This window comes from Heterocephalus glaber, unplaced genomic scaffold, assembly GCF_053883595.1.
Source record: "Heterocephalus glaber isolate CG9 unplaced genomic scaffold, H.glaber_assembly_v1.0 deba00001608, whole genome shotgun sequence".
NCBI classification, from domain to species: Eukaryota; Metazoa; Chordata; class Mammalia; order Rodentia; family Bathyergidae; genus Heterocephalus; species Heterocephalus glaber.
Window position 1 is genome coordinate 14586719 of NW_028258379.1, and position 22966 is coordinate 14609684.

The window sequence follows — 22966 nt, forward strand, 5'->3', positions numbered from 1 at the left end:
AGCTGGTGAGGGGAGACCCTGGATTCTTGGTGTAGGGCCCCTGCTATGCTGGCGGCCCCAACTTCCCTGTGCAGCAATTTTGGTTTCTATTTTAAACAGTTTGGGTTAGTTGCTTTTCCCTGCCTTCCTGCTGGGTGTTTAGAGTGAGGAAAATAATTGGTAATATTTGCACAGATGTGCTGGTACTGCAGCTCATCATGGGCACCTTTACCCAGGGGACCCTCCCTGCCCCCAGCCTCCCTCTGCCAGCCCGAGGAACCAGCCTGAAGGGGAGGAACTGGGCCTCCCAGGAGCCTCATGCCCCAGACATGCCAGAGGCAGGCCTCACCCAGCAGGAGAAGTGTCAGCCTCTGCTCCAAGGTCTGAAAGGACAAGCCCAGGAGAGGAGGGGGAAGACCCCAGGCTTTTTGCTAATTCCATTTTTTTCCTGAAGAGCCTGAATTTGCAGCTGAGGGTAGGGATGAAGGAAGCTGGGCAGGACCAGGGATGAAAATAGTAAATCAAGCTGGTAAGGTGGTGCATACCTATAATCCCAGCTACTCAGGAGGCTGAGACAGGAGGATCACTTAAATCCAAGAATTTGAGGTCAGCTTGGGCAACATAGTAAGAGCCCATCTCAAAAAGAAAAAAAAATCATTTGGCTTCTCTTCCTTCTTCCTAAGGCCTGGAACAGCACACCAGAGGGCTAGGAAGGAGGTAAGTGGGAACAGTTTGGGTCGGGGGGCAGCCTGGTTGCTGAGGGGGCCTACAGCCCTGTGCCCATTCCAGTGCCTGGAGCCAGCTGGGTGGCAGGATGGGCAGGGCTGGGTGAGAGTTCTCAGCCACCACATCTCCTTCACCCTTCCCCATTCATGTGTGGGTGCACACCTGGATGTGTGCATGTGGTTTTTGTGCATTTGTGGGCCATCCCTGTGCATGAAGGTGTGCATGGTTGCATGGCTGTGCCTGTGTGTGCACAGGTGCATGCCTATGCAAGTATGTGCATATATATATATATATATATATATATATATATATATATAGCACTGATACATGTTCATGTGAACATGCAAGTGTGTGCTTGGGTGTGGGTTCCCCAGAAGCCAACTGTGAGACAAGGACTCAATTGCAGGGAGATTATTGGAGAGTGGTCCCTAGGAATGGGGAAGACTACAGAGAGAAGGTAGCTGGGGGGGCCAGGCTGCCAAGCAGATGGCTGCTGTGGGCGCTGATGTTCACTCCCACCGGGGGCCCCTGGGAACCAGTGTGGAGTACAACTAGTCCTCTCCCATCCAAGGGGCAAGATGTGGAGGCTCTTTATACATTGAGTCCCATCAGTGGTTGGCTGAAGCCTCCTGAGTCGCCTTTCCAGCATTTTCAGCTTGTCCTGCCTCCTGCCATGTGTCACAGAGTTCCCTGTAAGCACTGTCAGTATGTAGAAGGGAGGGCAGGGGGCACCTGAGTGGACACTGAGTCATCTTCGCTGCTGGGTGGCAGATGTGGTCAGTGTGGTGAGGTGGCACCCAGCGCCCTTCAGGAAAAGTGAATGGCTCTCCTGCTGCTGCAAGTCCTGGCAGCAGTCTTCAGGGTAAGGTCCCTTGGGGAACTCAGCTAAAAAACCCTGCCTCACCCATGGTCACATCCCCTTTCTGGGTGGCCCACATCCAAAGACTGATCTTTCACACACCTTTCCTACCTAGGCCAAAGAGCCTCGGAAGGATTTTTTTCCCCCTCAGGGTATGCATCCTGCCTAGTCCTGCATGAAGTCAAGAGCAAGCCACAGGGGAGATAAGAATCCAGGTGACTAAGCCGAGGAGCATGGAGGAGTGTGGGGCAGCGTAGGCTCTGGACACTTCTCCTAGAGGCCCATATGCAGGCTGCTGGGTCAGGGGCAGCAGACCGGTGATGGAGGTCAGTATTGGAGAACTGGGTCAGTAATGGGACCCAGGCAAAGGTGGGCAGGCAAGGTCAGCAAGAGGCCCAGAGGGCACCAAGTGTTACAGAAAAGTTTATTACCAGGATAAATAAATACAACAAGGGGTGTTAAAAGTGCCAGTGATGCATCGAGCAGAGGGTTGGGCAATGTTGGAGTTAGGGGAGGGCACGGGACAAGGCATGGTCAGTGGTGGAGCCATGGCCCTATCTGGATGGGGCATGGGAATGACCAGGTCCCCCAAATGATGCACAATGGGGTCCTGTGGCTTGGGCCCCAACAGGCCTGCCTTCTCACTTGCTGCCTGCCTGATGTCACTAAAGTTCTTGACGTTGCCTTAAGGCTGTGGGGCTGTGAGCAGACCTGAGTGGAGAAGCCCCAGGGCTGGTCAATTGCTATCACCAACCCCCAAACGTTCAGAGATGGAAAACATTACTGACTTTGAGACTCAGGCTCTACCTTCCTCCTTGTGTTGGTGGAGCACTCATAAGTGGCTGTAATTTTGCTCCATCCTGGATGCTCCAGGCAGAATCCAAATAGCTTGGACCGCCCCCCCCCCCCAACCCAGGAGGCCCTTGCCTCCTGCTCTGCCTACCAACACAAGGGGTTGTGTGGAAACAAATCCTGTAAATGGATCCCACTCATTCTTCTAGGCCATGATCAGGGGACACCTCCTCTGGCAGGCAGCCTAAGCTGCCTGTTTCCTTCCCCTCAGACTCTGTTCACTGCCTTTCCCACAGGGCTGGACCTAGGCCCTGCATCTGTTCAGTGGTTCAGGGCTGCTGGCACTCTCAGTCTCCCTGGGGTAGGTGGGCACCAGCGTAGGGCTCCAGGGCAGAGGCCAGAAAGGATGTGGGGGTGGGGGGGCCCATGAGGCCCCAGCAGGATTCAGGGCCCTCTGACCTCTGTCATCACTGCCCTTTATTCCCCCCCAGGGGAGCCCCAGGAACCTGCCCTCCTTGATGCAGAGTTTACATACTGAGACTCCTCTTCTCTATCAAGGATCTATGTTACCTGCCCACAGGGGAGATAAGCAGCCCCTAGAATCGGAAAGAGCAGAGATGCATGTGTCTCAGTGTATTTCCTTCCTGACTGGCTGGCTTTGGGCACCATGGGCATCACGGGGTCAGAGAGTAGAGCTGAACTGTTCAGACTGTCTCCAGATGAAGACCTTATGGGTGGAAGGGCTGGGGCAAAGCTCTACCCACTGGCACCTCTCTCCTTTCCTGGAACCTCCTGCTCTTTCTCTAGGGAGAAAGTGGGTAGTGGGCTACTGACAGGGTGGGAGCCCCTGTAAGGACTGGCCAGAACAGGCTGGGCTAGGCGCTGTAGAATGGCCTGGTGGGCAGCCCTGTCTCTCCTGCTTCCACTCTGTAGCCTGGGTCAGAGAGTGGTGCCCCTGGTTTGCTCTGTTGAGAAGAAGGGAAGGTTGAGCTCTGCAGGCTGCAGGCTGGGAGCCCTGACCCCTGACAAGCCACTCCCATGGGTTTTCTCCAGGGCCTAGCATGCTCCATGGAGTCTGCAGCCCCAAGCCCCACCGCTTCTCCAGTAGCCTAGGGCAATCAGGATGCAGGCCATATCAGCAGCTGCTAGCCATGGCCATTCTGGGACATGTAAGCTGCCAGAGCCACTACCACAGCCACATAGAGACCGGCCCCCACTGCTATGGAGAGTGTAGCCAGAAAGAGGGCCCGGCGGGAGGTGGTGCTGGCCAGGCGGAAGTCTCCTTTGGAGATGGCCTTGCTGGTCTAGGGAGAGAGATATGCTGTTAAAGAGAGCAGCTTCACGCTCAGCAGGGCAGCCCAGCCCACCAAGCCCCTAACCCCATTCTACAGCTGGGGGAGCCAAGCCCTCAGCAGAGGGAGGTGGCCCAAGTGCACTTACCCCCTGGGAGAAGTAGAAGGCAGCGATGCCCAGTGGCCAGAAGCAGCAGAGCATGGAGAAGAGGGTGAGACCCAGGTGGTCCCTGGGGGGCAGCGTGAGAAAGTTGTCTTCACTTTCACTCTCTGTGGATGTTGCATCACTCTGCAAAACAGTGCAGTTTGGTAGACAGGCCCCAGGTTTTCCTAGCACTGTCACACCGGCAGGAGTTCTTTTTTTTTTTTTTTTTGGTATGGGGGATCTAACTCGGGACCTTGCGCTTGTGAGGCAGGTGCTGGAACCACTGAGCTAAATCCCTGGCCCTGGCAGGAGTTTTTAAACAAGGTATTACCCATACACAGGGGCCATTGATGTGGGACAATAGGTAGTGTCTTCTGCTGTTGGTGGCAGTGTAGTTTGGTCTCACCACTTTCTACCAAAAGCCTTTACAATGGCCACATGATTCTACTTTTAGGACTTTATCACCAGGTCTCTATATCTGGAGAAGTTCATCACAAGATAGTAATTGTAAAATATTAGAAATGCTCTCAAAGCCCAGTGGCCAGGAGATTGAGTTAATAACGATGGAAAATCTCACAATGGAAAACCGTGTAACTTTAAAATCACCTTGTAGAAAATATTAAATTTCACAGAGCAATATTGAAATAACAGGTTATAAAATTATGTCCAGCAAGATCTTTTTGAGAGAGAGAGAACCAAGCAGGTTATAGTATATGTGCTGCGAAGCAAGCACGGCCAAATAGGTTATTAAAAAAAAAAGGCTTAGCTGATCACCCACCAAAATAATAATGCTATTTTTGAGTGGTAGATAGTTGCCATTTATCACTTGGACTGAAAGTCAACCCAAGCTAGTGCTTCTCAAAGGGTGGGCTGCATTGGGGTCAGAAGTAACCTTTTCTTCGGTGGCAGAACCCAAGCCTGTTAAATCTTGGAGTCTGATGAGGGACCCTGGGAATTGGCATTTTGAGCAGACATGCTCACCTCCTCCTCCTGGTCATCCTCCTGGCCCTGCAGCTCCTCTTGAACCCCGTAGGACACAGTCTGGATGGTGACATCCTCCTTAGCTTGGGTAGGTTCTGTGCACTGCTCTGTGGGTCCTGCTAGGGGCTCCCTGGCCTCCGTAAAGCTGGTCTCACAGCTGCCTGCCCCAGGCTCCTTGACTTTGTCCTTCCCCAATAGGCAGCTGGGCCGGTACCAGGCCTCCACAGCCAGCTGCAGGGACCCTGGGTCCAGGAGCTGGTGGGTGTGTGCAGGGCCAGCACCACTCAGGAGGTAGGAGTAGAGCTTCTCCTGGCAGGACCAGCCGGGTGGGGTCTCGGGGTAGGAATAGGGACCATGGAGGGGGCCAGGGCTCCTGGACAGCAGAGGGTTCTGTAGTTCACTCAGGCTCTCCATGGTTCTGGGGACAGCTGCTGAGGAGGTGAGCCTGGGCCAGCTGAGCAATTCTCACAGAACCTGTCAGGAGAGCAAGACAGATAGACTGAGGCTGGTTCCCCAGATCAGAAGCAGAAGGGGTTAAGAGCCAGGTGTGGTGGTGCACACCTGTAAACCCACATTCAGGAGGCTGAGGTGGGAGGATCATTGTGAGTTTGAGGCCAGCCTGAACTACATAGCAAGACCCTGTCTCAACAAAACAAAACAAAACAAAACAAAACAAAACAAAACGAGTCTAAGAATGCAGGCTCTGCAGTCTGACTTGGCTCAAACTCTGCTTTGCCATTTGCCAATCTCAGGACCTTGAGCTGGCTGCTTCTCAGAACTCAGTTCCTTGGGCCAGGGATTTAGCTCAGTGGTTCTGCTGCCTGCCTCGCAAGTGCAAGGTCCCGAGTTTGATGCCTGGTACCAAAAAAAAAAAAAAAAAAAGAACTCAGTTTCTTTATCTGGAAGGTGGGGATAGTGGTACCACTCATCTCTGAGAGTGGTTCATTTATCCACCCGCATATCTGTGTGATGCTCAGGGCTGGGAATAGAGCAGTGAGAAAGGCGAGAAACGGGAGTGGGGGAAGAATGCTCTCTTGTCTTCATGGAGCTTACAGAAGACAATTGTAAAATAACAACTCTGGTGAAGAAGTATAGCAGGTGTGTGCAAGAACATTCAATAGACAGAACTGACTCAAAGATGCAGGAAAGGCCTTGTAGCTGAGATCTAAGGAGATAAAGGGGATGGTGCTGTAGCTTGGGTCTAGTGTGTTCCCCAAAGCTCATATGTTAAGGCTTGGCCTTCGGAAGGTGTGGAAACCTCTAAGAGGTGGGGTCTACTGAGATGTTCAGACCATTTGGTCCCTGGGGGCCATGCCCTTGAAGGGGATTTGAAATGCTTGTCTCTTCCTCTTGCTCCTTTTTGTTTCCTGGCCACAGTAAGGTGAACATCTGACTCCACTATGTGCTGGCCACCATGATATCCTGCCTTGCCACAGGCACAGAGCAATAGGACAAACAGATCATGGACTGAGCCCTCTAAAACTGTGAGCCAAATAAATCTTTCCTGTTTATGAATTGATCATCTCAGGTATTTTGTTACAGTAACAGAGGACTAACACCTATGGGAAATACCTCATGCAGATGAAAATGTGTGGAAAGATGCTGTAGTTAGACAAAGGTTGGTAGGGATGAGAGTCTGGAAAAAGGCTAGTGTGGCTCAGGGATCAGAGGGAGGCATGAGATGGTGTGGGGGGGTCAGACTGTGCAGTCCTGCTGAGGTCTAAGGGGGACTCAGGGGTCTTGGCAGGAGTGATAGGGGGAGATTTGGGTCCTGAAGCCTTCCCTATGGCTTTGTGTGCAAAGTGAATTGGAGAGGGATGGGGTGTGACAGCAGGAGGAGTTTTGCTATTTGCTATGAGGTAATTTGGGCTCAATGATAGCAGAGATGGAGGAAAGATGACAGGCCTTGGTGGCAGGGAGGATTTGTTTAAGGATCAAATGGTACCTTGCTTAGCTTGGACACGGTCCATTCTTATAGCTGGCAGTTCCTGCTGGAGGAGGATGCTTTCCCCTAGTTCAGTCTTGGGGGTACACCTTAGGCTCTCTCTAGGGCAAATCGTGACCTTGGGAAGTTCCTGCAGATCCCAGGTGGGGCCTCCTGTGTGCTGAGATCTGGCCCAGCACATCCCAGCTGGAGTGCAGACACACAGAAGGGACAGACTGTGACACACTTGAGGGCTGCCTTCCATCCGTCAGGCAACCTGAGCAACTACTGTGCACCGGGGAGGCTGGCTGAGGAGGGTAAGCAGCCCTTGAGCATGTCTACAACAGACCTGCACCCTCTAGGGTTAGCAGGTGGATGTGGGGTGTACAGGGAGGGAGGGGCAGGCCTGGTGGCCTCAAGGACCTTGCATTCTCCCCATCCCAGGACCCTCATTCGGCTGGAGGATGATGGGTAATGGCTTGTCCTGGATTTCTAATCTGAAGATGGAGGTCTCAAGGTCTGATCTTGATGCAGTGGGGAGTTTGCATGCCCTTCTGAGTCTCCTCAGCTGTAAAGTGCAGGTGATATTCCCTGCCATGCCATCAGGTTGCCTGGAGGGTCCAATGAGATGGCTGAGGTGACAGTGTGCTGTGGATGGTAGGCGGGAGAGGCTGCTGTCCTTATTTCTGGGCCTCAACTTGTCTTTATTCCCCAGGCCATTTCTGGCCTTCAAGCAGGTCTCTGTTAATGCTAGAAGGAAAAGCACAGGGATAGATTTCTGCTCCCAGGTCTGAGGATTCTGGTCCCCTCTTCACCCTTAACAGCTATCAAAAATCCAGAGGCAGGTCATTCGAGAGATGCAGATGAAAACAACACTGAGATTCTACCTCACCCCACAAAGAGTGGCTGCTCTCAAGAAATCAACCAATAACAAATGCTGGCGGGGTGTGGGGAGAAAGGAACGCTTCTCCATTTTTGGTGGGAGTGCAGATTGGTGCAACCACTGTGGAAATCAGTGTGGAGATACCTCAAAGAGCTAGGGCTAGAGGTCCCATTTGACCCAGCTATTCCCCTGCTGGGGATCTTCCCCAAAGAATTAAAAGAATCATACCACAGCGATATATGTGCACCCACGTTTATAGCAGCACAGTTTGTAATAGCTAAAGTTTGGAAACAACCCAAGTGCCCATCAACTGGAAACTAGATAAAGAAGATGTGGTTTTTTTTAATAAAATAGAGTACTACTCAGCCATAAAGAATGAGAAACTAGAGACATTTATAGCTAAATGGATCCATATTGAGGCCATCGTCTTAAGTGAAATAAATAGGACACACGTGTGTAAATTCTGAATAGTTTCTCTAGTGTGAGAAACTGAAAGTGTAAATAAAGATTAAAATGATTAAAATGAATAATTGATAATTTGAAATAGGCAAAGGTCCAAAGGTGTAGGGGTGGTGGGAGCTGAAGGGGAAAGGAAAGAAGGGAAAGGAAAAATTATGAGAAAAGAAAAAAAATGGAAACGAAATCTATGTAAATAGGGAAGGGTGGAGGGGGTGAAGGGCACACAGGGAATGGGGGAAAAAAATAAGAACCAAGAAACATCATGTACAAGCACCCAATGATAACTGTAATGTGTTGTATACCTAAAATGTACCAATAAAAGAATTAAAAAAAAAAAAAGAATCCAGAGGTAAAGCCTGGGAAAGGGATGTCTCTATTTCTGCTCCAAGAGACATGATGGGATTCAAGAAAGCTGGCTCCTGAGAGACCTGGAGACAGAGTATGGTTCCAGCCATAATGTCCAGGTGGCCGGGCAAAGGGCAGTGAGGGCAGGAGAGGGCCCAGGAGGACTGGAGTGGGCCACAGGGGCCTGTCTGTGTAGGGGCAAAGGAGCGAGAAGCGGCTGCCCTTGGCTCTAAGTGCTGAATCCCTGAGAGTGGCTGTCTTAGAGTGGGAGCTCCAAGAATGTCTGACAAAGACTCACAGAGGGGCACAGAAAAGGGACCATTACCTCACATAGAGACCTCACAAGAGACCAATAACTCACATGGAAGGCACAGATGGTACTGGAGATGCTGGACTGTCATGTGCCTGGGGGCCCTGCTGGTGGGTGAACCTGTTGCGAGTTTCACACAGCTGTCACTCAGCCGGGACAGAAGCTACTCCCCACCCCTACTACCCTGCAATGACAGGGCACACAGGCTTGGGTGAGATGTGCAGGCTCGAGTCCAACCTCTGCCCCTGGGCACCAGAGTGCATGGAGCTCTTGGACTCTGCTCATGTGGAGAGGGCTTCTTGCAGGTGAGGGGCTGCGAGTGTCCAAGGCAGAAACCTCATGAATTAGGCTTGTGTTGGGCTCCTCTGGGCAGATTCCCACCTGGCCTGGTATCTTCTGACTCCCAAGGACAGCCTTAGCCCTGCCATAATGTCCCCTCTCCAAGCAGATGTGACTCTAAGGCGTGGAATGAAGAGCACATGACCACAGGGCCCCTGGGTTTGGGAGTCAGGTACACTGGGGCCCCTCAAGCTCCTCATCTTTTCCGTGAGTGGGTGGAGGAAATGGTCACTGAGGTCGATTGTGTGGCACTAACATTCCATGACTCCATGGCCCATGAAGTGAATCTCCAACTCCCAGTTCCCTTTCAAGAGGCAGGGATAGAAACATCCATCACTGAGAGAGGCATAGTCATTGCTTCCTAGGCTGAGGGTGGCAAGGGAAAAGGTGAGACATCTGCTCTCCAGAAGGGCAGCAGAGCCATGTAGTCATCTCCTGACTTTCCAGCTCTCCCTGCACCTCCCCAGTCTCAGTCCTGTCCTTGTCCTCACCCCTAGTCCACCACACTCACCCTCTGGGAGTCTAGGAAATGGATCCCAGAAGTCCCTCAGCTTCTCCTTTTAATGTATGTCCCAGTGCCTAGAGCCTCTGGGGTCCCCTGCCAAAGCATGGCTCCATCACCATCCATGTGGGCTGAAGTGTGCAGGAGCCTTTGGGGTGGGTAGGGAAGCCCAGGCCCTCAGAGCAGATTAATGCCTCAAATTCACCCCTGCCCTATATTCTGCCTCACAGGAGGCCTTGGCAGGTCCCTTGCCCACCTGTCTGATGCCCTTGAAGGGATGGAAAGATAACTGAAGACCATAGGGGTATTGTAGGGCATGTCCAAAGCAGGCAGCGGCTGATGCATCCCAGCTCACCCCCTGCTCCTGTCAGATTCTCCTGGTGAAAGGATACCCAGCCAAGCTGGAGCATGGCTCTGGGTACTCTGATGGGGCCCTGAGGAAGAGCCTCCCAGCACTTCATGCAGGAGAAAGGTGCAGGATTTGCACAGTGGAAAAATGGGAAACTGCTTGAATGTCCAACCACTGGAAACAGCTTAAATAAGTGATGGCACACGATGCAGTGATATAAGGCCTTTGCGCAGATTTACAAAGAGTAATGACATGAGAAACACTCATGGCAGTCTCCATGAGAAGGAAGAAAAGCGAACGGTTTGGCCTGCAATCTCTACTCCAGTGAGATGTCAACATGATTAACTCTAGGAGTGGGAGTACATGTGCTTTTCATTTTCTCCTTTACACTCTGTTTTTTCTCATTTTTTAAAAAAAACAATGAGCATGTACTACTTTTAAACCAGAAAAAATTAAGTGCATAGATTTCTTCTGAACCAAATTATCTAAAAGCAGTTTAAAGCCTCCCCAGCCTTGGGGCTCCTTCTGGGTTTGGCGGCTGAGCACAATATTAAATCCTGTGTGCATGTGCATGCGCGTGTGTGTGCGCACACACACACACGTATTCATTTTCACAAAATAACTCAAGTTAGTGGCTGCAGCATCCTTTCACAGTCCAGCCACAACTCCCAGGTCTCTACATAGTTTATGTGTGTTCTCCATGACCAACCTGCACCCCCTAATGGGGCCACTCTGGAGTTCATGGCCTGATCTCAGAGGAGGAGGCAGTAGGTCTCTAGGATCAGCCTTCCCTGCCCTTGCTCTGGCCAGGCCTTCCAGCTTATTCCTTGGTCCAAATTTCCCTGTCCTCTGGAGAGGGGGACCAGCATTCAAATCACAACAATTCTCATTGCCACCTCTGCTGCCTGGTTTCATGTGGCCTGTGTGCCTGCCACACTCTGGTGCCACTGCTGGAGTACCTGTGGGTAAGCACACCTGCATGGGCAAGGGTGTGTGCATGTGTGGATGTGCTCTGCTCTAGAGGAAAGACACAAGGGGCCCTGGAATTCTGAAGCTAAGAAGATTGCTTCAGATTGTGCAGCTGAGGCTGCAGTTAGGGCCCTGCAAGAAGAGAGGGAGAGAAATGGCTCTGTAAAGTCCCTGGCTCATTTCCTTCTGAGCTGAGAATTCAGCTGGGCCCCTAAAGTTTAAGGGTTTCCACTCCCTGACCAGGGCAGGAACCATCCTGGGATCCCCTGAAGTCCAATCATAGCCTCCTGCTGGGTGCAGTTGTGCTCGCCTCCAATCACACTGTGGAATGCTTGCTTCCTTATCTAGAAAATGTGTGGGAGAGTTGATTGTTAACAACTCGGCTCAATAGTCCCCAGGATTCTACTGGGAGCAGAAGAACAATAACTTACACTTATTGAGCTTTAACCATGTGCCAGGGACTGAACTGTTCCAACTGCTCATTTGACTCCATAATTCTAGTGGGAACAGAACAGTAGGACTGGGGCTTCCTTTTCCAGCTGCAGTAGACTAACTCTCATCACACAAAACTGCCAAAGTAGCTCGGGAAAAATATGAAGGCATGCAAGAATCACCAAGTATGCAAGAACTTGGGGGTCAAAATGGCAAGAGCCCTAAGGGAAGAGAGATGCAGAGACAGACACAAGCTTGACATCAGGATTCCCTCTGAGGCCTTTCCTGATTCTCCAGGGGCTACTCTGCCAGCAGAATCAGGCTGCAGAGAAAAATTAGAGTTCAGGGCCTGCTAACGGGTAGGGCCCCAATAAACACCTTGGGTTTTCAATTGGGACCGCTCTAAGGTTACACCCTAGAAACAGGAGCAAACCAGCCAGGCTTGGAATCAGCCACCCCTTCCTGAGGGTGACCTGCCCAGAGTGTAACTTCTGTTCCATGCAACACTGGTTTCGGGGCAGTGGCTCTCACATTTTAGTGAGGATCAACATCTCCTGGGGGAGTTATTACATGTGGATTATTGGATTCCATATCATTAATGATTCTGGGATGGGGGCTGAGAATTTGCTTTTTTTTTTTTTAAATAGGAACTTGCTTATGTAGTTCAGGTTGGCTTGAACTCATTTATGTAGCTCAGATTGGCCTTAAACTCACAGCAATCTTTCTGGCTCAGCCTCCTGAGTGCTGAGATTTTACTCATATACCACCACATCTGGCTGAATTTACATTTCTAACAACATATCAAGTGATATTGATGCCTCTCATCCCAAAACCATGCTTTAAGAACCACTGATCTGATAGTCATTGAAAGAAGAGTAAAAGTATGTATAACCAAAAGTTAGTAGATCCGAATATAAAATGGTAAAATTACTTGATTAATCAAAAAGGAGGCAAGAAAAGATAGAAAAAGAACAGGTGAAACAAACAGAAAAAAATAGGTAAGGTGTTAGACTTATACCCAACTATATTAGTAATCACATTGAGTAGAAATAGAATAAAATTGCCCATAAAAAGACAAAGATGGTCTTTTGGTGTTTTAGTCCATTTACAAGAAACTCTAGGAAAGTCAGAAACTATAGAGAGCAAACAGGTGGTTGCTAATCCCAGAGGCAGAGGGAGGACAGAGACTGAAAAGGGGCCTGAGGACTTTTTGGGGTGACAGAACTGTTCCATTGCTTGATTATAGCACACGCAATCATATACTTGAAATTAATGAATTTATTGTTTGATTATTATACCTTAGAGCATTTGAAATTTAATTAATTTTTATATAAATTTACATAAAACATTTATTTATTTATTTATTTATACCAGGGATTGAACTCGGGACCTTGCGCTTTCAAGGCAGGTGCCGGAACCACTGAGCTAAATCCCCAGCTACATAAAATATTTATATAAATATAAATGGAAATTTAAAAAGGAATGAATTTAAAAAACAGTCCAACTAAGTATTATATAGTGACAATGTTCCTGAAATATAAAAATACAAAAGGGTGAAGAATCAAAGGATGAGGGCCGGGGATTTAGCTCAGTGGTACCACACCTGCCTCTCGAGCACAAGGTTGGGAATTTGATCTCTGGTACCAAAAAGCTCCCCGAAGAATCAAAGGATGAGGGGCCAGGGATGTAGCTCGGCAGCACAGTGTCTGGCTGGCAACCATGAGGTCCTGAGTTTGATCCCAGGTACCAAAATAACAAAAACAAAAACAAAAGGGGCTAGGGACTTAGCTCAGTGGTTCCAACGCCTGCCTCAAAAGTGCAAGGTCCTGAGTTCAATCCTAGGTACCAAAAAAAAACAAACCCCAAAACAAAAAACAAAAAAGTCAAAGGATGGAATGATAGTAGCACTCCACACTAACTAAGTTCTTACTGTGACCCTCGCACTGTTGCAAATGCTATCTGTTACCTCATTTAACCCTCATAGCAGCTCTAACAAGTCTAGGTTGGCATCATCTCTGTTTTGCAGACAGAGACATTGAGGAATAATAGATTCATAAGTGCCCAGAGGCACTCAGCTGGAGAGTGGAGAGCCAGACATGAACCCCGGAAGTCCGACTTCAGAGGTAGTACTACACCCCAGTGCCACATGAGTCAGCTACACTTCCAGACTGCGCGCTTTGTTCTGAACACCATGTCAAGTGCTTCAAGTGCATGATCTCACTGAACCATCCTCTTTCATGCAGGGGAAAATGGGCTCCGAGAGGTTAACAGGTTTCCTGCGATCATGTAGCTGGTTAGTGGCGGAACCCCATTTGACCCAAGTCTGACTGACCAGGGTGCAGGGTGCATGCGTTTAACCACTCAACAGTGATGCGGTGCAGGGAGAACCAGTGGTCCTGGCAAATGGAACAGATGGGTCGCAGGAACAGCAGGAAGTCCTCCAGGATTGTTGCAGGGCTAAGGCCGGGAGGTCTTTTTGTGGATTACTGCACAGTGCGGTCTCTGGTGCTCGGAGGAGAGGTCAAAAGGACAGTGTGAGGTGTAACCAGGAGTCAGGTCATCTTCTCAGGATGGGACCTTTATCAGAGCCCTGTAAACTGGTGACAGCTACAATGCCCCCAACCCTAGTAAAGGGTTCTGTATACTGTACCTCAAAACATTAAAATTCTAATGAAGTTTATTATTATTTTTTATGTTACTGGGGGTTGAACCCAGTCCTCTCACTGAGTTACATCCCCAGGCCTTTATATTTTATTTTTTGTTTCGAGACAGGGTCTCTCTAAGTTGCCCAGGCTGGGCTCAAACTTGGTGATCCTCCTGCCTCAGCCTCTCAGAGTGCTGGGATTACAGGCATGTGCTGAGGCACCTCGCCAAAACTATTATTACTTCCCATTTCTCAGATGAGGAAACTGAAGTTCAGATGAATTAAGAAACTTGCCCAAGGTTATGCAATGTCAGAAGCTATATTTGAACTCAGGTTTGCTTCTGTCCAAAGCCTGGCCTCTTACTCTTTACCTCTGTCACGGTGCATCTTCATGGGGAGGATGCCGAGAAGTAGTGAGGAGTTGGTTTCAAATGGGTTAAAACCAGGCTCCTCAGTGAAGAGGATGAGAAATGGGAGCTTTAAGAAAAGATTAAGAGATTTGGGGTGATTTAGTTGCCCAAGGGTGGCTGCCTAGATAACCTTTAAATAAGACCTGGATTCTGATAAATACAGAACCACTATGAGGGTGCTAGACCATCATCCACTATCTCTCAGTGCATCCAAATTGCTTTTCAACTGAAAGATAAAAGCCCTGAACTTCCTTGTAGGGCAGAAGATTAAATATAAATGATTAAAACCCAGGGAAAAGGTAAAATCTTTACAAATAGGTGCTAGACCATCTTCTAGGCAGGTGATATACAAACTGTGCCACACAACTATGAAGCACTGTGGCCATGGCAGCCTTAGGGCTGGATTTGATGATGATTGGCCTATAAGCAAGAGAGCCACCAGACCAGTCAGGGTCATTAGCTGCAGGTTGCTGTGGCCAACAGCAGAGAGAGAAAAAGCCAGGGGTGGGAATGGGGGAGAGGTGGGCAGACTCAAGGAAAATGGGAAACTTAGCTTTCTTTGTTTCAGTTCGCCTCCTCAGCAAACCTAACACAATTGATTATCCTTTCTCTCTCCTCTGTCTCCAACAGCTTCTAACTCCTCTTCCTTGCTGGCAGCACTTAAATACAGTGTAGTCTCTCTCACTTAAATGAAATCGTCATGGAGATTGTCAAACCTGGCTGCAAAGACTTGGACATTGCTATCAAGGAGAGGTGGGGACCCATGTCCCTCTCTGCTTGTCTGGGAGGACTGTGACCTCTTCCCCCCAGAGCACAGCCAATGTGTCACATTTATGAGGGCAGGCACCTTTTACCTGGATCACTAGTGCACTCTCTCTTAGAGCCTCGAGCTGTCCTGCAGGTGGCTGGACCACTCTGAGGTCACCATGCCAGAGGGGCCATGTGTGAGTAGAGGCTCCAGGCAATGCAACCCACTGAGCCCAGCCTCCTACCCATCTTTAAGATGCCAGACATGTGACTAAGCCATCCTGGGCTCTCCAAACTGGCCCATCTGTCACCAGGTGAGCTGTCGGTGCCACATTAGAAAGATCACACAGCCTGCCCTTGGTGCTTTCTGACCCCTCAAAGTCATGAGCTATGATAAAATATCTGTTGTTGAAGCTGGTAGGTTTTGGGGTAGCTTAGGCAGCAACAGATAACTGAAATATACTTTGCCGGTGCCTTGTCCCTCTCAGCTCTGGTCCCTCTCTCTCCTTAACTTCAGTCATGTTTCTCAGAAGTTCCTCTCACATCAGTGTGTTAGCACTCAGCTTAAAGGCCACTTCCTCAGGGAGATGATCCCTCCACCCTCAGGCTACTTTTCAGTACCCTGGTGATCTGCTCTCCCAGATCCATGCTCTTCCTCTCCAAGTGCTTATCACAGCCTCTATTTATATAGGTGTGATTCGTTGATTAGTGCCTTTCTCCCTCACCAGACTGTGAGCTCCAGAGGGAGGGGTACTGTGTGTGTCTTGCTCCTCCCTGCATCCCCTTACCTGCTATATACGTAGCAAGCAATCAATAAACAGCTGACCTCATGAACAGATGAGTGAATTGGTGAGTGAGCGAGCTGAGGGTACTGAGGCCTCCTGGTAAGGAAGTGCTTTCCAGGATCTGATAGGTGGAGGCACACACAGTTGTGCACAGAAACATTTCTTGGGCATTTATTTCAGGCTAGCTCTTGGGATCCAAAAATAGACAAGAAGTAGTCCCTGCAATGAGGAGGGGGAGGAAATAAAGACTAGGAAATTCAAAGTTTCCATAGAATGTGCTGGCAGCTCCCAGAGTGTGAGGGACCCCTGCCCTGGAATGGTAGTGGATGGTGGGAACTAGGAAGAGGCTTCTCTAAGCAGATGACAGAAAAATAAGTCTTGAAGATAGAATAGGAGTCATCAGTTCAATGAGACAATGAGAGCAGGGCATCTCCAGCCAAGGAAATGCCACAAACAAAGGTCTGGGGTGTTGCGGGGAGAAGCCTGGGTGGTTTGGTACTGAGGGAGGAGCCACGTGAGGTGGGAAGGCCTGTGCTGGGCAGAGGGGCTTTGCTCTGTGGGCAGTGGGGAGCCAGTGATGGTGGCAGCAGGGAAATGACATGGTCTTGCCCGTGTTTTGAACAAGGTGCTCTGGTTGGCAGCAGTGAATAAAAAGGATTGCATAAGCGGTGAGTGAGAATGAAGGCTAGGAGTCGTTAGAAAACTATTAGGGTTTCGGCACTCTTCTCTATAGCTAAGATACAAAGCCAACCTAGCTGCCCATCAACAATGAATGGATAAGGACAATATTGTATTATACGCAATGTAATATTATTCATCCATAAAAAGAATAGAATACTATCACTTGCAGCAAAATGGATGGAACTAGAGGACATTGAATGAAATAAGTCAGACACAGAAAGACAAATATCACACATTCTTTTATATATATGGGAGGTAAAAAAAATTGACCTGAATGTAGAATAGTGACTACTAGAGACTGGGAGATGTTGCAGGAAGGGTGGATAAAGGGAGTTTGTGCAATGTGTACCAGAACACAGTTACGTAGAAAGAATAAGTTTGGTGTTCCTCAGCACTGTAGGTGACCATAGTTCACAATAACCTGCTCTGTATTTCAGAAGAGGGAAGCTCAAAGGCTCCGAACACGAAATAATAAGGAGAGGGAAATGTTGACTACCCTGATTTGATTAGTGCACATTGTGTGTATGTATTGAAATATCACAGTGAATTTCATTAATATGTACAGTGAATGAGAGAGAGAGAGAGAGAGAGAGAGAGAGAACTAGACACATTATTGTAGAAGCACAGGCAGGAGAGGATGAGGACCTGAATTGCCTGAGGCAGAATGGATGGAGAGGAAAAGTCCTAGCTGAGGAGTAGGCGGAAGGCTAAATGATGAGGAGTTTGTGGTTAACTAGAAGTGAAAGATGAGTCAAGGATGAGTTCCAAACTTTTGGCTTTGTCAACCAAATAGAAGGGGATGAGATGAATTGAGATAGAAAAACTAGGGGGAGGCTGCTCATTGGAGAGCAAAAAAGACAACCTCCTTTCCTTTTCAAAAAGAATGTTAGTGGTCCAAAAATACTGAGAGATTTCTGAGAGCTAAAGAGCAGATGAGGTTCCTTGGTGAAGAAATCAAGGCAAAGAAACTTGCAGCCCCTAAAGCTAGAGGTAAGGACAACTTCCATTTAAGGAAGAGGCCTATTGAGGAAATAAACTTACCTACCTCCAGAGGAGATCCATACTAGCTACCTGTTCCGGTTAATACTTTCCTTCACTCATAAATATGAATAGACAAAAAAGAATAATGAAAAACAGCTGCATGAAAATAAAAGAAAATTTAATAAACAAATAGAATGATTTGCTCAATAAGATTCTAAAATTATTCAAGTTACAGCCAAGATCTTTAATTTTGTAAAAAATTCATATTCTTGGAGAGATATGAGGACATTGCATCTATAAAACAAGTACAGGTTGCTATAAAAAGGGAGCAATCCACAAACATAAGAGTTTTTGAAATTGAAAATAACTGTCTCGGGCCGGGGATTTAGCTCAGTGGTTCCACTGCCTGCCTTGCAAGTGCAAGGTCCTCAGTTTGATCCCTGGTACAAAAAAAAGGAAAAAAAAAAAAGGAAATAATTGTCTAACTTTTCAAAAATTCAGTGGAGAGATTGAATAATGGAATGGACTTGCACTGAGCTACATCTCTAGTGCTTCTTTTTATTTATTTTTTTGACAGAGTCTCACTAAGTTGCCCAGGATGGCTTCAACTTTCCATCCTCCTGCCTCGGCTTCCTGAGTAGCTTGGATTACAGGCATGCACCATTATACCCAGGTAATGACTAATCTTTTTTTTTTTTTTTTTTTGGTACAGGAGATTGAACTCAGGACCTTGCCCTTGCAAGGCAGGTGTGATGCCACTGTGCTAAATCCCCGGCCCATGACTAATCTTTTAATGTGAAAAAAAGTTAATGAAATTCCCCAAGGCAGAACAAAAGGACATGGAACACATTTAAAAAGACACAGAATATATGAAAGAAAGTTAAGAGGCATGGAGGAGGGGTGCAGAATTTTCAGAAAGACACAATGGAGAAGACTAGAGGAGAAAAATAATAATTGAAGAAGCATCACATTGTATAGCATAAATATATACAATTAGTATTTGTCAATTAAAAAAGCAGAAGCAGGAAGTATTTCCTGAGCTGAAGAAGAAAAAGAAGAAGGAGGAGCAGGAGGAGGGGAGAAGGAGAAGAAGAAGAGGAAGAGGAAGAGGAAGAAGAGGAGGAGGAGGAGGAATATTTAGATTGAGAGGGCCCACCAACTCCCAAGCTGGAGAAATGAACACACACATGAAAAAACGGGGAGGAGGGCAGAGAAGTGGGTGGATTTGGCTTGAAAATGCCTTTGGGATAGCAGGAGAGAAATTCTGCCTGGCCTTTGAATGTATGAAATTGAAGCCCTGGGTAACGGTCAGGGCTGGAGAGGACTTGAAAATCATTGAAGGACCTTTGGAGAGGGAAGAAGAGAGCCAAGGAAGGGACCAGAAAGGAGAGAACTGAGGAGGGAACCCAGGAAGGATGAATAAAACAGATGGAACCCTGCTGCACATCCACTGGAGGTGTCTTTGTTGCTGGCTCCCAGAAAGAATTGAACTATCCCCTTTTCTATTCTCTGCTGCTCTGGGCTCCCATGAGCCAGACTGGTTTCTCCCTCAAAGCATCATCCACCTGCCTGGATGGGAATGGGTTTGTGCCTAACAAAGATGAAAATTGCTGAGAGGAGTGGGCTGGTGGCTGCACTACTCAAATTAGTCCATTTTCAAGTGGAAATCACACCTTTATTCGTGTCGAAACAACCTGTCTCCCTACTGAAGCAGTTCATTCCAAGCCACTTAGAAGCAAACAGCGCACCAAATGGTGGGAGATGACACACCTAATGGTGAGGCGGAGCAGCGGGCCTTCACTTTCTCTTTGGTTTGCTTGGTGAGGGACGAGTGAGGGTGGCAGCCACAGGAAGGGGTGAGAAAAGAGAAAAAGAGAGGCAGTCGGGGAAAGGAGGACTTGATACAAAGAGCAGGGGTGAGATCCAGTCTTTACTGTCCCCGAGCTTGCAGCAGAGGGGACCTTGCCCCAGATAGAATGCCACCAAGCCTCTGAGAGAAGAGGATTGGAAAACACAGAAGGTTTTGAGAACTGGGGTGTTTCTTCTCCCATAAGTGAAGGCTGTTTCTTCTGCATCTTTCTCCCTGGAGTGGCATACTTTGGAACTGGGAGTCCCTCTAAGACTCACAGATGGATTGGCCTTTGGACTTGAGAGTAATTAATAATGTGCACATCTCTAGATATTCTTTGCCTCTGCTATTTTGCCTGTGCATTGCAGAGGAAGGGATATCTATGTGTGTGTTTCAGTATTTCAACCTCTCTCTTACACATACAAACACACACTTGTGCACTTACACACACACACACCACACTTTCTTAATGACCAAGTTGCATTTTTTCTTTCCCTTCCTCAGCTTCCCTGATCCCTGCCCTAAATAAGAAAGGTCACCCTTCTTCCCTTTGGGGGACACAGGAAGTAGGCAGTGAGCGGGTAGTTTTCCCTGGTTGGGAGAGGATCCTGATGTGATCTGCCTGAATGACCAGGGATGCCCTGAACCCTGACCACTTTGTGGGGTGGACACCCAAAGAGCTGCAGATGGAGATGCAGTGTGTTGTCCTCAGCCCAGCAGCAGGCCAGCTGCCCCACAGACCAGTCCAGCAGAAAATAAAGCCCCATTCTACTCTTCCTGTTGCTGCCACATCACTTTGTTATGAGGGTTAGTGACTGTCCATTAACTCCCGAGAGCTGATTCTTGCCAGTGCTGCACCAAGAGCTGGGAGCCAGAAAGTGCTGACATGGGGAAGGGGGGCTGGTCCCCCACCCTGGCTGGGCACTCACAGAGTAAGTCAGGGAGGTCACTGGCATGGCTTACTCAGCTCTGCCCGAGTGCCAATTAGCTAAGGTTTTTCTGAGCATTGGCTCGGCCTGCCACAGTTGAGGGAATTATTGCCAGAGGAACTTGTTTTGTTTTTTATAAAAAGAGAAACCTCTCTATAGGGATGGATCTTTCCTGACTGTCCTTCCAGTCTCCCTGAGGGAGATCCCTGCCAGCCAAGGTCCCTGGGAAGAGATGACCAAAGTTGGGTTCCTGGCTGGTGACTACTCACAAGGGTTATTGGTGGTAGAGATGGTTCTTTGCTTTTTGGCTTGAAGGCAGGGATCCTATGAGCTCAGCCGCTCTCTATATATGTGTGACTTTTCCAGGGAAATAAGGAAGAGAAGGCTCATATGAAAACACTAGAGACATAAATGGCTTTACCTGGTTCCTATTGTTCCTTTCCACTCCATTCATAAAATCCAACTCATCAATGAAAGGCCATTAACTTACTCTTCAATCCAGGTTAATGAAGGTGGCATCCTGTATCCCCAGAGAACTGGGTTCAGGACAGTCTCAGAGAGCCCCACAGAACACCAGAGCTTGGAATCTAAAAACTCATCGGGTCCAACTCTTTTCTTTTACAGATAGGAAAACTGAAGCCCACAAAAGGGAAGGGGCCTGCCTGAAACAGCCAGTGACAGATCTGGGACCAGAACACTGGCTCCTGATTCCCAGGCAAGTGCCTTTATTTTGATACATTTTCACATTTCATTCCCTTATTTTACACCCAATTACTGAGTCCTTACTATCTTCCAGGTGCTACAGGGGGGGAAGGGCGTGGAGGAAAGCAAAGTGATGAAAACAACACAATCCTTGCCTTCAAGGAGCTATTTCCCTAGATCTGTGATTCTTGAGGGAAAAAAGGAAAAAACTGAGTCAGACTCTCACCCTGTATTATCTCTATAGGTGATGATGGAGGAGGAGAAGTGGGGAGAGGAAGCACTTCTATCTGCTCAAGATTTAGAATTTAAACTTCACTGATTCTAAGATGGGAACAGAGATGGAGCTCACATTTGTATGGAGACATACATTTGGCAGGTCTGTACCTCTGATCAGGTGTATTGCTTGGTTGAGTCCCAAGGCAGTTCCCTGAGGTGAGAAGAACCTCAGAGCTTGCATCCCCATGGTAGGAGTGAGGAGACTGAGTTTAGAGAGATTGGGTAATGGGTCAAAGCCAGTACATGTCAGTGCCCAGCCAGGGACTCCTAGTTTAGGGCTCTTTCTATCACTGGGGGAGGGGAAGTTGTGCTGGGTTGGAGGGTAGGGATGAAGCAGCATAAAGTAACGGTTGTCCACAGAGATAAGCCAAGTCTTCCTCTACGCAGTTTTATTTTGATCGCTACATTCTGCCACTCACAGAACTCTGCTCTGAAGAACTGGAAGCACTTTGCAGCCCTGAATGAGCTCATTCAACATACTCTTGCCAGAAAGAGAGAGAACTCCAAATGGAGGTTTGGTCTAGGGTCATCAGCATTCAGGCACAGAAGAGAAGACAGGACCTAGGTTCCCCCTTCATTGTCCTCATGCACCAAGGACACATGATGCAAAACTAGCCTCCTTCCATGAGAGTCAAGAGGGCCACAGGAAAAAACAGGTTCTTCTGACACCTCCCTTCTTTCCCTGGAGAAATGGGTTAATCAGTCCTGAGAGGATGGGTCCTTTCGTTGGCCCAAAGGCCATTTCGAGGGCAAAGACATCTCAGAGCAGGGGATGCTCACAGCCACTCCAGTCATCCTGGTGACCAGGCTTGGGGAGAGGAGAATTAGTGAAGCCCTCTCAGATTCTGCTAATGTCGCAGAACCTTGGTGGAGACTGGGGTACCAGGGAGTCTGGGAGATTCTCCTCCGTGTTCCTGCAACCAGTGAGCTGGCTGTCCCAGAGCTGCCTGAGGTTGGGGTCAAGGCCTGGTGGTGTGAGGTCAGGGTGCCCAGGTGACTGTCATGGTTCTGGTCCCCCAGGGCCCTCCTAGTGCCCCAGACTGCGTGGTGAGGGGTGAAGAGCGCAAGGTTCGGCCAGCTGGGAGTCAGAGCCATCCCTGAAGGGGCTCCCGCTCCCCTCCCAGGTGGCTCCTCGCTTTGGCTCCCGCTGTGCCCCCCAGACGGCCCCTTACCTGTCCCGCTGCGGACGGTCCCGCCTCCTCCGCCGGGCTCGGGGACCAGTCATGGGGCGGCGAGAGACGGCGCCCCCGCCTCGCGGCCCTGGTGGGGCTCCCCGGAGGGCTCCCCTGCTCCGGGCCCCGCGCCCCCGCCGCTGCCGCCGCTTCAGCACCGAGGACAGCGCCCGCCCGCCCGCCGCCCGCCCCGCCCGGCGCGGTCCCGGGAGCCCCGCATCCTGGCCGGGCCCCGCTGCCGCCGCGCAGCCCTTAGCCCGGCCCGAGGCGGCTCCGCGCCGACTTAGGGGAGCAGCGAGGAGGGTCGCCCTTCCCTCTCCGCCCTCCCGCCGCCACTGCCTCCGTGCTCCGCGCTCCCTTCCACGCTCCGGAACCAGCCCCCAGGCACTCTGGACGCGGCTCCCGGGAGGGCGGGGCGGGGCGGGGCGGGAAGTCGCGGAGCCCAGAGCTGGGGCGCGCAGCTGGAGCCGGCTTCTCTCTGGCTGGAGCAGAGCCTCTCTCTCA

The 22966-nt window shown here is 49.3% G+C and overlaps 1 protein-coding gene across 1 annotated transcript; it reads right to left on the bottom strand.

Moving 5' to 3' along the window:
* Positions 1-1052: 1052 nt before the first annotated feature.
* Syndig1l (synapse differentiation inducing 1 like) lies at positions 1053-22613 on the bottom strand. Its single transcript, XM_004837202.4, has 4 exons — positions 22463-22613; positions 4775-5248; positions 3797-3937; positions 1053-3660 (listed from the first exon to the last, which is right to left on the bottom strand). Exons 2-4 carry the CDS (start codon positions 5186-5188, stop codon positions 3502-3504), a joined length of 714 nt encoding a protein of 237 aa, XP_004837259.1. The 5' UTR covers positions 5189-5248; positions 22463-22613; the 3' UTR covers positions 1053-3501.
* Between the last annotated feature and the right edge of the window lie 353 nt (positions 22614-22966).

Excerpts from the sequence above, each read along its gene's own strand:
- Syndig1l (XM_004837202.4), bottom strand. The coding sequence starts at position 5,188 with ATGGAGAGCCTGAGTGAACTACAGAACCCTCTGCTGTCCAGGAGCCCT. Across the intron at positions 3,938-4,774 it reads AGGATGACCAGGAGGAGGAG|AGTGATGCAACATCCACAGA; the intron begins GTGAGCATGTCT and ends ACTGTTTTGCAG. Across the intron at positions 3,661-3,796 it reads CCTTCTACTTCTCCCAGGGG|ACCAGCAAGGCCATCTCCAA; the intron begins GTAAGTGCACTT and ends CTCTCTCCCTAG.